A 12,730-nucleotide genomic window follows, 5' to 3' on the forward strand; every position below is an offset into this window, starting at 1 on the left:
TGATGCCCCCAGCATCTCCCTAGCACTTCTTAGTTTCTCAGTTAATTTTTTTGATGAATAAATAATATAATGTATTTCAGATGGCATTTTTTTGAGCAATACAAGTCTGTAATTTCACTAATATTTGTTTTAGTCACATGCAATGACATTCCAGATGAAATTTAGTCCTTGGAATCAAGGAGTAAAGCTTTGTTTTAGTTAAGAGGCTGTTCAGTATTATTTCCTCTGTTAAAATTTACACTAGCACTTGCAAAATAAATTGTTTGTAGTAGGGGAAATTTTGTTTAATTTTATCTCTGCACCTCTCTATTCTAAAGGATCACTAAGCTAAAGGCTTGGGTTCTGCGGCATTCTCACTGGACTTCACCATTTGTATAAGCTGTTTTCGTTGAAATCTCATTGTGTTAAAGCTCTGTCTACCAGATTTTCTACAAAACCCATGCCATTATCACCCACTGAATTGTTGAGTAATGTATCCTGACTTGAGGTCAGTGGCTCTCAAACTGTGTGAGTATCAGAATCCTCTGGAGCTTGTTAAACTGCACACCTTCCCCTGGCATTCTGAATCTGTAGGTTTAGGATGAATCCTGGGCATCTGTGGTTGTAACACTTTTGGTGGTCCTGGAACCATTTTTGAGAAACATTGCCATTGAGTCAAATTTATTTGTGATTTTTAAAATGATGAATCTTCCAAAGTTGTAAGGCATTCTAAATGCATTTAAAATCTGTGTTACAGGTATGTTAATGAATTTGACATTGCACAATCAGTATTGATTTATGTGGCATTGCAGATGTAATTATAAAATAGTTTCTTAGCTGCAGTTTTATTGGTCTAATGTATATTAACATGCATTTAAAACACAATCTTTATTTGTTTAAAAAACTCCCTTTTTAAATAAACTCCCACTTATCGGGAATGAGAACAAACAAAGCTCAAACTTCAGTGTTTTCTCTGCTGTTAATTTCTACATATACAATATTTATCTCTACTAAATCATATATTTTCTGTGTGACTATTCATTGGAAAAAAATTTCAGGATATTTAGAAGGCACAATCCTATATGCCTTTAATACCTCTAATAATGGTCCATGTTGAGTTTGAAGCTGGACAGAGTACTGAATTTTTTAATTACAAAAAGAGTTTAGGGATTAATTTCTGCATCACATGTTTTTTATAAATGCTGATTCTCTGAAAATAAAGATCAAGTGAAAATACAAAGTAATTTAATACAAACTTTTATTAATTCCAGCTCAATGAATGAGTGACGTATTCTAGTGAGGTCATTGTGATAATACACATGGATTAAATATTCAATATAAGGAGCCCTCCTCCTACCCCCCCTTTTTTTTTTTACTTTGCAAATGCTTCTTTTTTAAGATGGGTCTAGCATTCTTTTTAAAGATGGGTCTAGCATTCTTCAGTGATGCACTGAACAGTTTGGAATTAGGAGAATTACAGTGGGACTTGACTTACAAATTTGTCGGTGATTAGAATTACATAAAATGCCTTAATCTATTCTTTCTTTCTTTCTTTCTTTTTTTTTTTAGGGACTTTCTCCCTCGAGGGTCGGGCATCGTAACCAGACGGCCTCTTGTGCTGCAGCTTGTTACTTCCAAAGCAGGTAATATATGAGGATGTTTGCCGCATGAGTAAGCACATTCCCATGATACCTGTTGCCTCCATTCCTGGGTGTTGGATTGTGGCAACAGAAACGTTTTTGTGATCCCTCTGCTCTGGGTAGCAGCCTGTATTTCTTTCCAAATGCTCTCTTCTTCATTGTTCTTTTAATTCCTTTGATTACAGTAAAGGGAAAATCTATTTGCATATAGCTTTTTAGATACCTACTATGTTTTATGTTAAGAAAATAACAATTTCTCATTGTAATCCATCTGTATAATTTTATAGTACAGCTTAACTACTAATGCTCTTCTGGTTTATTTCTTTCTTGCATGTGAGTGTGTGTTTGGAAATTTTTTTTGAGTAACAATTCAACATCCATCTAATATCTATATGCAGATATATAGTATATGTATACCTATATCTATGTCTAATGTGCTATGCTTGCTCCTTTCCTTAACACCATGATAATTTGATTGGCAAATGAGCTTTGTTTTCATTCTTATTTTTTAGCAACTGGTGATGTTAGATTTTTTGTGTGCTTATTTGGTGTTTATTTATTTTTTTTTTTAAAATGAATTGACTATTTTTATCTTTCCCTATTTCTTTTTGTGGATTTTACTATTTTTCTTATAAATTTCTCTGAAAGTACTTATAAAAACTGCACCTCATAAATTGCAAAAACCAAAGTCATGAAATTTTACCCCTATGTTTTCTTCTAAGTATTTTATAGTTTTGCTCTTATACTTAGGTCTTTGATCCATTTTGAGTTAATTTTTGTATATGGTGTGAGGAAAGGGTCCAACTTCATTTTTTGCATGTGAATATCCAGTTTGTTCCAGCATCATTTGTATGGTTTTGGTACCCTTGTCAAAAATCAGTTGGCCATAATTATATGTGTTAATTTTGAGACTCTCAGTTCTATTCAACTGACCTATATTTCTGTATCTGTGCCAGTATTGTACAGTCTTACCCATGACCCTTGCTTTGTAGTAAGTTTTGAAATTGGGAAGTGCGTCCTATTTTGTATTTTTCAAGACTATTTTGGCTATCCTGAGTCCCTTGAAATTCTGTATGAATCTTAGGAATCATCTTTTTTTTATCCCAGCAATGCAAGATTGGTTTAACACCTAAAAATGAATTAATGTAATGTATATCAATAGAATTAAAAATAAGAAATCACAGGATCATCTCAACAGATTCAGAAAAAGCATTTGAAAAAATACAACATTCCATCATTATAAAAACACTCAACAAAATAGGAATAGAAGGGAACTTCCTTAACCTGATAAAGGGCATAGACTAAAACCCACTACTAATATCATACCTAATGGTGAAAGACTGCATACTTTCCTTTAGATCAGGAGCAAGGCAAAGAGGTCTGCTTTTGCCTCTTCAGTTCAACATTGTGCTGGAGGTTCTAGGTAGGCAGTTTGGCAAGAGAAAGAAATAAAAGGCCTTCATACTGGAAAGGAAGGAGTAAAATAATCTCTGTTTGCAGGTGATATGATAAAGTACATAGAAATTCTTAAGGAATCCACCAAAAAACTATTACAGCTAATAAATGAGTTCAACAAGTTTGTAGGATACAAGTCAATATACAGAAGTCAGTTGTATTTCTATAAACTTGCCATGCACAATCAAAAAAAGTGAAATTAAGAAAATAATTTCATTTATAATAGCATCAAAAATAACATACTACTTAGAACTAAATTTAACAAAAGGAGTGTGAAACTTGTACTCTTGAAACTATGAAACATTGTTGGAAGGAATTAAAATCTAAATAATTAGACAAACATCTTATGATTTATATTGTTTATAAAAGTTTTGATGTATTGAAGTTTTACTCTTTATAGTTGTAAAATCTGTACATGTATCTTTAACAAAGAGTAAATACTTAGGACAATTTTCTTCCTTTTCATACTTAAATTTTTTTAACATTTGTTTCATTTATCTGAAATTTATTTTCATGTATGCTGAACTATTTTTATTTCCCAGTCTCCTTTATCTTCTATAACATTCCTACTGCAGTCTATTTTATTGTGCCAATAACACAGTGTTTTACTTTTAAAGATTTATTTATTTATTTGAGGGGGAGGGGCAGATGGAGAGAGAGTGTTAAGCAGACTCCGTGCTGAGTGTAGAGCCCAATGTGGGATTTGATCTCACGACCCTGAGATCACGATCTGAGCTGAAACCAAGAGTCGGATGCTTAACTGTGCCACCCAGGTGCCCCCATAGTGTTTTACTTTTGTGGGTTTATAATTTGCTTTAATATCCAACTGTCATGTCTATAGTTCGTCTGCCATTGCTTATTTTTATTTAGGGGTTCTTTTCTATTTGTGTGGCAAAGTTTAGGATAATTTTGTAAAGACAAAGCTATTGCCACTAAAATTATTTTAAACCTATAGATTCATAGAAAATAATTGATATCTTTAAAATATTCATTATTTTTTCCAATCCAGGGATCGTGCTATGTCCTTTCATGTGCTCAAATATCTTCTGTATTCCTTAGTAAAATGCTTTATGATCTTTACATAGCATTCGTGGGTTTCTAGTGAAGGTATTCATATTTATTTTTTTGTTGTTCTTGTGGTTTGAATAAGGTTTTTTTTTTTCCCATTATATTTTCCAATTTCTCACTGCAAGTCTGTGTTAATGCTGCTATTTTTACTTTTAATTTTTAAATTAACCATCTTCCTCTACATTTGACATTAAAATATTTTTAATTGACTCTCTGGGGTATTTTAGTTATTATATAGTGATTTCATCTGCATTTCTTAATTTTTTTCAATAAATACTTATCCTGAAAATACTGAGATGGCTGAGAAACAAATTGCACTGGATTTTTGGGTGAGTACTGACATGGGAAAAACTGTTAAATGTTAAGGTTTATTGAGAAAGTACATTATATGCCTTTTCCTTATACCCTTTTGTCAACAGTCTCCCAGTCTTGCTACTTCTAAGCCCCTGACTGTTTTTTCATTAATTAGTGACAATCATACTTTACACACCACCTCTCTTTTCATGCAAAGTAGACTAGAAATTCTTCCCTCAGGGAAAATTTACTGGTTTCATAATCATTCATGAACCCCAAAAAGGAGTTTGTATATTGCAGCCCTCTAGCTGATGCCAGCTGAGAACTATGCTTATTTTTTTTCCACTCTGAGTGAACTGTTCATAGGGCAATCCCATGTGTGACTATAGGCTTGGGTTGATGGAGGGTTAACGAAATGGCTGAATGAAGCAAGCTGGTATATGTCACTGCTTGTGTAATTTACGTGTGCCTTTGGATCCTAATTGGGATCAGTTCCATAAATACTATTTACGCTTGATAGAGTCAGTCATTCTTCCTGTGCTCATTGAGTGATTCCTCTGTATCAGGCAAATAACCTTGGCAACATGGAGCTTACAATCTAGTTGGGGAGGAACTAACAATCACCGAAAAACAAAACAAAATAACACAAACCCCCAAACTATGGAATGTTAGATGATGAAGAAAGTGAGCATTTGATCCATGCTGCTATTTGTGTTGGGAGAGGGAAGTTAGAAGATTCTAAGATGGGATCTCCTTGTGTATTTGAAGTTTAACAAGGCTGCCTGTAGGGCTGGAGTGGAGAGAGGAGGGACAGTAGAAGGTGAGGTAAAGGAAGACAGTGTTGCTGAAGCAGTTGCTGGGTAGGGTCTTGTGAGCCACGTGCCTTGAAAGAGAATGTGATAGTAGGATGAAGGCCTTGAAGTAGGTGCCACCAAATATGAGAGAATGAAACAGGAGAGTGGTTTGGGGATTGGATAGCGATTGGGATAATTCCTTTACTCAAGAGGAGGATGAAGGGATACCTTTTCTATTGTAATCCCATGGAAAGAGGAAAATGTGGGAGAAACTACTGGTAAGTCTGTGCTTTTAGTGGTAGAGTTGTGGGATTCCTCACTTGATGACTTTATTTTCTCCAGGAAGGAGACAAGATATTTGCTAATAATGACCATTTTATCTTCTCATTTCCATTAGTATGTCTGTTATTTCTCTTTAATGTCTTCTTACATTGACCAGGACTTCCAGAACCATGTTTTTGTTCCTAGTTCTGTTGAAAATGCCTCTTGTGTTAAATTATACATATTTACCATTTGTTTTTCCTGGTTAAGAACTATTTTATTCCTAATTTTAAAAATATTTTAAAACCTAATGAGTAAAGGGGTGCCTGGTTGGCTCCGTCAGTTAAGCCTCTGCCTTCAGCTCAGGTCATGATCTCAGGGTCCTGGGCTTGAGCCCCTCACCTGGCTCCCTGCTGAGCGGGGAGTTTGCTTCTCCCCCTCCTTCCTGCTCACACTCTCTCTTGCTATCTCTGTCTCTCTCAAATAAAATATTTTAAAAAACTTAAGTAGATATATAATTTTAATGAATGACATTTTGGCATTTATTGAGATGATCATTTAAAAAATTTTTGATATGTTCACCTTTACATTTATAGATTTCTTATTTAAGTATCCTTGCATTCCTAAGATATACTTGATTTTAGTAACTTTCTTACTGTACTATTAAAGTAGTTCTACTAGTTTATCTGGGCTATTTACATTTATTTATATGTACATCTATCTATCATTGTCAAGTTATCGAATGAAATCTGTACTGGTCAGCATAAAATAAATTGAGTAACTCTGTTTCTGTCTCTTTTGACTTTCTTCTGCTAGCTTTTGAAAATTCTTAAAAACCCAATGATGCATTTTAGTTTCTGTTTCCAGTTAAGGAGGGCTGCTAGCCTGGCTTTTTACAAAGCGTTATGCCTTAGACTCAGGGGTTCAGAGACAACAGCTGTGGTCAGTAAGAGCCTGGAAGAGGTAGACTTGAGGCTGTGGTTGCCCTGGGTGCAGAGGCGTGGGATGTCAGAACACATAGGGAATATTCAAAACCATGTGGATACTGCCTGTTTGCTTGCTTGCTTGCTTTCCTTCTTTCTTTTCTTCTTCTTCTTCTTCTTCTTCTCCTTCCTTCCTTCCTTCCTTCCTTCCTTCCTTCCTTCCTTCCTTCCTTCCTTCCTTTCTTCCTTCCTTTTTGAGAGAGAGAGAGCAAGTGAGCGAGCATGGGGGTGAGTGGTGAAGGGCGTAGGGGCAGGGTGGGGGGAGGGGCAGAGGGAGAGGGAGAGAGAGAATCTTAAGCAGGCTCCCCGCCCCGTGTGGAACCTGTTATGGGGTGTGATCTCACAACCCTGAGATCATGACCTGAGCTGAAATCAAGAGTTGGACACTTAACCCACTGAACCACCCATGTGCCTCGATACTTCCTGTTCTAATGCAGAGATTTTCCTGTTACAATTATAAGAAACTCTTATAATAAAAGTATTGCTAAGCCCAGGACAGTTACTATTTAGAAAATTATAATACTGAGTGGTTGCCCTGTTTTTGAGCATTAGGTATGTATAAGCACTATGCAAGAACTTTCTGAGATAGATGTTATGATTCCCATTTTAGAAAAAGAGCCCCAGCAAGGTTAAGCACCTCAGAGGCCACACTGTTGGTAGGAGTAAGGGTTGTTACTAGTATCTTTCTGACACTGAATATTGCATTTTAAAAATAGGAAACTCTGTTTTATTGATTGATTTATTTATTTACAATGCATATACTTTTTGTTAAGCAAATTCTACACCCAACGTGGGGCTCGAACTCACAACTGTGAAATCAAGAGTCATGTGATGTACCAGCTGAGCTAGCTAGTTGCCCCTTGAACTGCTTGCTTTATATTTGCAGGATACACTTTGTATTTTTATTGGGTTATGTTTTATGTAAGAGAGCATCAATAGGTGAATAGTAAATACAGAAATTATTTGGTTAATTCATAATTATCATTTACTTTGCAACAAAATGCACATTTACTAATATTTAACTGCTTGTCTCCATCTGCTGTTGTATTAGTTGCTAAGCGAAGCCAAGAAATTAATTACAGACCCTAAGTCTTATTCTGTGTAATTTGTTTTAGGAAATTTAGTACTTAGTACAGGAGAGCATTCCAAAAAATCACAGTGTTGTGAGGAAGGTGAGAAAAATCACCATCTCTGTGATTTTATTAATAAAGGTAAAATTTTTAAGTGTTAAGGTCATGATAGTTTGGATTTAGAGAGAAGGATTTCTGAAGGTTTTGCTTGAAAGGACAAGAGCTGGACAGTGCACTTTTGTTGGGTAAGGACTGTGGTGTCAAGAGCAAGGGAGTAGAGTAGGTAGAGGGTCCTGGTAAAACAAGAGGACAGTTTTCAATGCCTTTGGGCATTTCCAATGCCATGTTGTAACTGGTTTGTGCCAGTTCCCGAGACCCAATAATGCAACTCTCTTCTCATCTCCGTGTTCACTGACATCATGGTGGTAACCTGAAGCTGATCACTGTGGGAGTGTTTACACTATGGAAATTGGCAAATTCTACAAACCAGGACTTTTTCCCCCTTAGGGTGCCAGCTGTTGTTTTATCAGCATGCCACTGGTTTCTTTCTTCTCAGTACCTAGTCTTACTGGTTTAGTGACATGTCAAATAGAGAAAGCAAATATGTCTGAGTATAATATTTTTGATGAACTACTGAGTATATTGAAAGTGTCACTGCTTTAAGAAATGATCCATTTGGAGTTTGATACACCTCCTGAAGGATTGAGTCCGTCACTCTTTGCATTAAAAGTTACTGTTAATAAGAACTTACAAAAGTAAAGCCTGTAAGTCATGGTTGAGGATAAGTGGTTTTGTCTCCTAGAGAACTTTTCTATGTTAAAATGCCTCTCTAAACGCTATGATATTGCCTCATGCTGCTTTATTTCAATGTCATCAGTGTAAGAAAGAAAGATATTACAAATTAGAGCTTTCAAAATGGATAAATTAAAGTTAATTGTTCACATTACAGAAGTATTCTTTCTTTTGTGAAAGATTTCCTTGGCATTTCCTCTTTTCATGCATGTCAAATATATTATTAATTCATCAAAATTTGATTTACCACTTTTGTATTACATTTACTGCGCAAGGTAATAAATATGTCCATGTTTCAAAAATTGCTGAAGATGTAGTTTATTAGAGAATTATTACTATTCAGTGCTTGGGGTCCTTGAGCTGCTTTAAGTGACCATTTTAATAAAGATATTCAGTAACAGAAGTCAGAACACTTGTTTCTGAGGCACCAGAGAACCAGTGGGGTGAGGTGGAGACACAGAGTTCGGGCAGCAGGGCTGAGAAGCAGCAGAAGGCTTGTGAAGGTGGCAGATGACCGTGTTCTGTTCTTAGACCTCTGCACACTGAGGTCTCTTCAGGGTCCCTTTAAAAGCATTGTGAGTTTAAGGAGATTGCTTCTTACCACAAGAGTCAGGGAAAAGTTAATTCTAGAGAAATGTCACCTTCTCACAGGTGAGATATTCTAAAGAAGTTTACAGATTACTGAGACTTTAAATCCTGATGTATGTACAATGACCAGGACCTGTTTTCTAGTTTCATAAATTAGATTGCTACATTTTAGTGGAAACATTCAGGTATTTCTTGAATAACAACGCTGAAAATATTTTAAAACTACATGCCTCATTTGCTTTGTATTTAAATATCTGAATTTAATTAAAACGGATATTTTAGAATAAGATAGTCTGTTTTTTGCAGAGGAGTAAATGTTTATTTTCTTTTCATTGTAACAAGTTAACCTCATGTGAAAACAAATGTGATTCTGAAAACATTCTTTCTTGGCCACAGCTTTGACCTTGTTCTGCTCCAGTGCTGGTTTCCTATTGCTTTCCTTATAAAGTGCCAGTTACCAGATAAAGTGCAGATTCATAGTTTAAAGTCTCTTGAATATAGCTCTTCTTAAATTTTAATGTGTGTAAGTTTTCTGAGGATTTCTGGGTATCACCGTCAGAAGTTTTGATTCAGTAGGTGAGGGGCAAAAGCCCTGCGTGATGCATTTTGAAGAACTACTCTGCTTCCATAGCTGTTGGTCTTTGAGAAACACTTTGAGAAAATGTTCATAACAGCTTCATCTAATTCTTTTACTTTTGTTTTCTTTTTCTAGATATCTTTCCTTCTTCCTTTTAATAGATCTATTTTTTGATCTATTGCCTGTTATTCTTTTAAAAATTGTCTGAATGTTTTTGGTCATGGAACCTTTAGACAGGTCTAAGCACCGTGCTTTGAACATCACAGGCACTCACTTATGGAATTCTGACCTGTATTCTCCAGCTGTCAGGGCGTCCAGCTCGGACACCAGCACATTTGGCCCTGGTATTTGAAGAGCCTGAGGATATTTTCTTTCCAGCTTTATTTTAATATAATTGATGTACAACACTGTGTAAGCTTAAGGTGTACAAGGTAATATCTCTGATATATGTGTATCTGAGGATTTTCATAGACTTCTCAGAGGTTGAGATTCTAATAACATCTAATTTTGTTGTTGCATAACTGACTTACCTTCCAGGCATAAATGTAGAGAGAAAAAAAAAAAACACATCCACATGAAATATCTGTAACAGCAAGTGCGCGTCCACTCATCCCTTAGAACTGGGGTCTTCCCTGATTTCTGAAAAGCCCAGGAAGTCCCGTTGACCCCTTGGAATGTCACATGGTTATCAAGCACAGCATTTTAATTCTGGAAAATATAACTATCAAAAATACATTAGAATATATTTGTTGTGGTATTGGACAATGGGGATGTTGGGTTTTCTAAGAAGTTTGAGCATCACTGGCATAGAAGGGATTAAAGGGACGCAACTAATGAATCATCGAACTTTACATTGGAAACCGGAGATGTACTGTATGGTGACTAACATAATATAATAAAAAAACATTAAAATAAAAAAAAAGGGATTAAAGGGATTCATTTTTCTGGGGGGTGCTTTGGGTTATTATTCTGTGACTATGGGACACAATGTAATAAATAAAGGAACTCCCAAAGGTCCTAGGTAGAATAGTATTCTTGTTAAATGGATAGAAATGTAGAGACTGTATACATGTATTAAGGTAACACTTTGTCCAGATGTTCCCACATTTATAATCTGTTTCATGGAGAGGTCAAATGACTCTCTTTTGGGATTCTTATAAACCTTATTTTTGAGGGGAAAAAAGGTAGTTTGTGCGCTTTCATCCAGACCTACTTTAAATCTGGTTTGGTTGTGTTTTTCAGGTCACTGCTCTTTTAGTACTTGTATAACTCAAGAAATCTAACTTGTCTTCATTTAATGCTTGGTTATTGGGATCCTACTTTCAGTTACTGGTTATATTCATTTTTCTTCCCCCGACTTCTTTTTGTTGACAGTACTCTAAAACTGGTATTTTTACCATTTTCCTTTTGTTGTTCTTTTTTCTTAGCTTAAATATTGGCTACCCATTGATTGATAGAACTTAGAATTTCTAGTTTCTTAGTTATTTATTTTCCATTTACAAAGTCCACAGCAATTTTTGCTCAACTCTCAAAATTTTGAGAAAAGTCCAAGAGCTATTGTAAGCAAACGTGACTTAACTTTTATTTCTTCACAAGTAGGTGGCTGCCCTTTTTAATGCCACATTTATTTCCATTTAGGAAGGAAATGACTAAATTAAAGGCATTATGTTTCTCTTGAAAGGAAATGAAGAAATATATATTTCAGTAGAATTCCATTCCCATTTGTGAGGTTAAGATGACTTTTAATTAGGCAATAATTTGTTGTTTTTAAGGTCCGTTTGTCTTTATTTTAATTAATTAATTAATTGATTGATTTTAAGTAGCCTCCACACCCAGTGTGGAGCCCAGTGCAGGGCTTGAGTTTACAACCCTGAGATCATGAGCTGAGCTGAGATCAAGAGTCGGATGCTTAACTGATTGAGCCACCCAGGCATCCCATCTATTCTATTTTAAAAGAGGGCATTGAGGTTTTTATTGGCCTCAAGTTTCCAAGCCAAAAATTATAGTTATCTGACCTTTTGCTCCATCTAATGTCTTCCAGAATTATGTCTGCTTAAAGAGGCTGAATGGAAGGGTGATAACAAGTTTCTTCATTTTGGCACTTCTCTTTCCTTCTATAAGACTTTGTTCTCCCAGTTATAAAAAATGGGTTGTCTGGAAATAATTGATACTGAAGAAGACTAAAAGATAAGCTGAATAGTTGTTAATATCTGTTTAAATCTAAGAGGGGGAAGTGTGATTTTTATTGTAAGAAAATGAATAAACTTATTTTACATCGTTACTCCTTCCTACTCTCATTGTTTCCACGTGGGCTTCTAACAATAGAAATTGTAGATCACAGATGTCCCCTGTATTTGCATTTGTTGGATGAATCGTAGTAGTCTGGAAATCATTTTCTTTGCCTTCTCCTCCTCTGTGGGTCATGTGTAATCTTCCCCACTGCCACAGATGCCCTGCTTTCTGTGAAACATTCATTTCAGTGGTCACTTGAGCAGCAGGACAGGATGCGTTATATCATCTGTTGAATGATACAGCTTACAAATTTAAGAAATTGGTTGTTCTGTTGTCTGAACAGCATAGAGTGGACCATTATTGAGCTACTCTGCTGGTTTACAAGATAGTTTTGTAGTAACCTAGGTGTTTGTTTTGCAAAGTGAGTTAAATTCACATTAAGTTCTTTTAAAGTGATTGTGTTAGTTTAATATGAACAATATCCTCCAAGCCTGTTGGAATTTCTTCTCATTATTTTCCCAAAGTGTATTTGTTTGGTAAATTTTTATCTTCATGCTTTGCATTCATTCATCTTTTAAATAGATTTTAAATGCCTACAAGTGTGTGACACAACGGAGAAGTTGCCAGTATGTGTCCTCTGCACCATGTTCCTTCAACTGTCTTCCTGTTACTATTACTTTGGCTAATATTTAAAGAGACTTTTTTTTTTTTAAAACCTCTACATACATAACAGAGACTATATAGATGGAATTGCCTCTCTCACTGAACTTCACTTTTTATTGTTCCATTATATAGGAATTTGGGGTCATACAATACTTTAAGTATTAGGGCTTAGAAGCACATACCTCTGTAAGGCATGTCAAAAGTAATTTGAGTCTCTATCTTTGGAGGGTCTTGAACCTAAGGCATGTCAACTGTGATTTCCATTTTGAATATCCATTTACTCTTGTTCTTCTTATTCCTCATCAAACTCTTTTTCTTGACATGTACATGATAT

At 35.4% G+C, this 12,730-nt stretch overlaps 1 protein-coding gene across 9 annotated transcripts in view; it reads left to right on the plus strand.

Moving 5' to 3' along the window:
• The window catches only part of DNM3 (dynamin 3), a 532,818-nt gene that overhangs the window by 81,507 nt on the left and 438,581 nt on the right, over positions 1 to 12,730 (plus strand). For all 9 annotated transcript variants that reach the window (XM_034666734.1, XM_034666737.1, XM_034666735.1 and 6 more), the window contains exon 2: positions 1,549 to 1,622. In XM_034666734.1, coding sequence (XP_034522625.1) covers positions 1,549 to 1,622 — 74 coding nt within the window. The remainder of the gene's footprint in view (positions 1 to 1,548; positions 1,623 to 12,730) is intronic.

The sequence above is a fragment of the Ailuropoda melanoleuca genome, chromosome 8 (assembly GCF_002007445.2).
Source record: "Ailuropoda melanoleuca isolate Jingjing chromosome 8, ASM200744v2, whole genome shotgun sequence".
Lineage (NCBI taxonomy): Eukaryota > Metazoa > Chordata > Mammalia > Carnivora > Ursidae > Ailuropoda > Ailuropoda melanoleuca.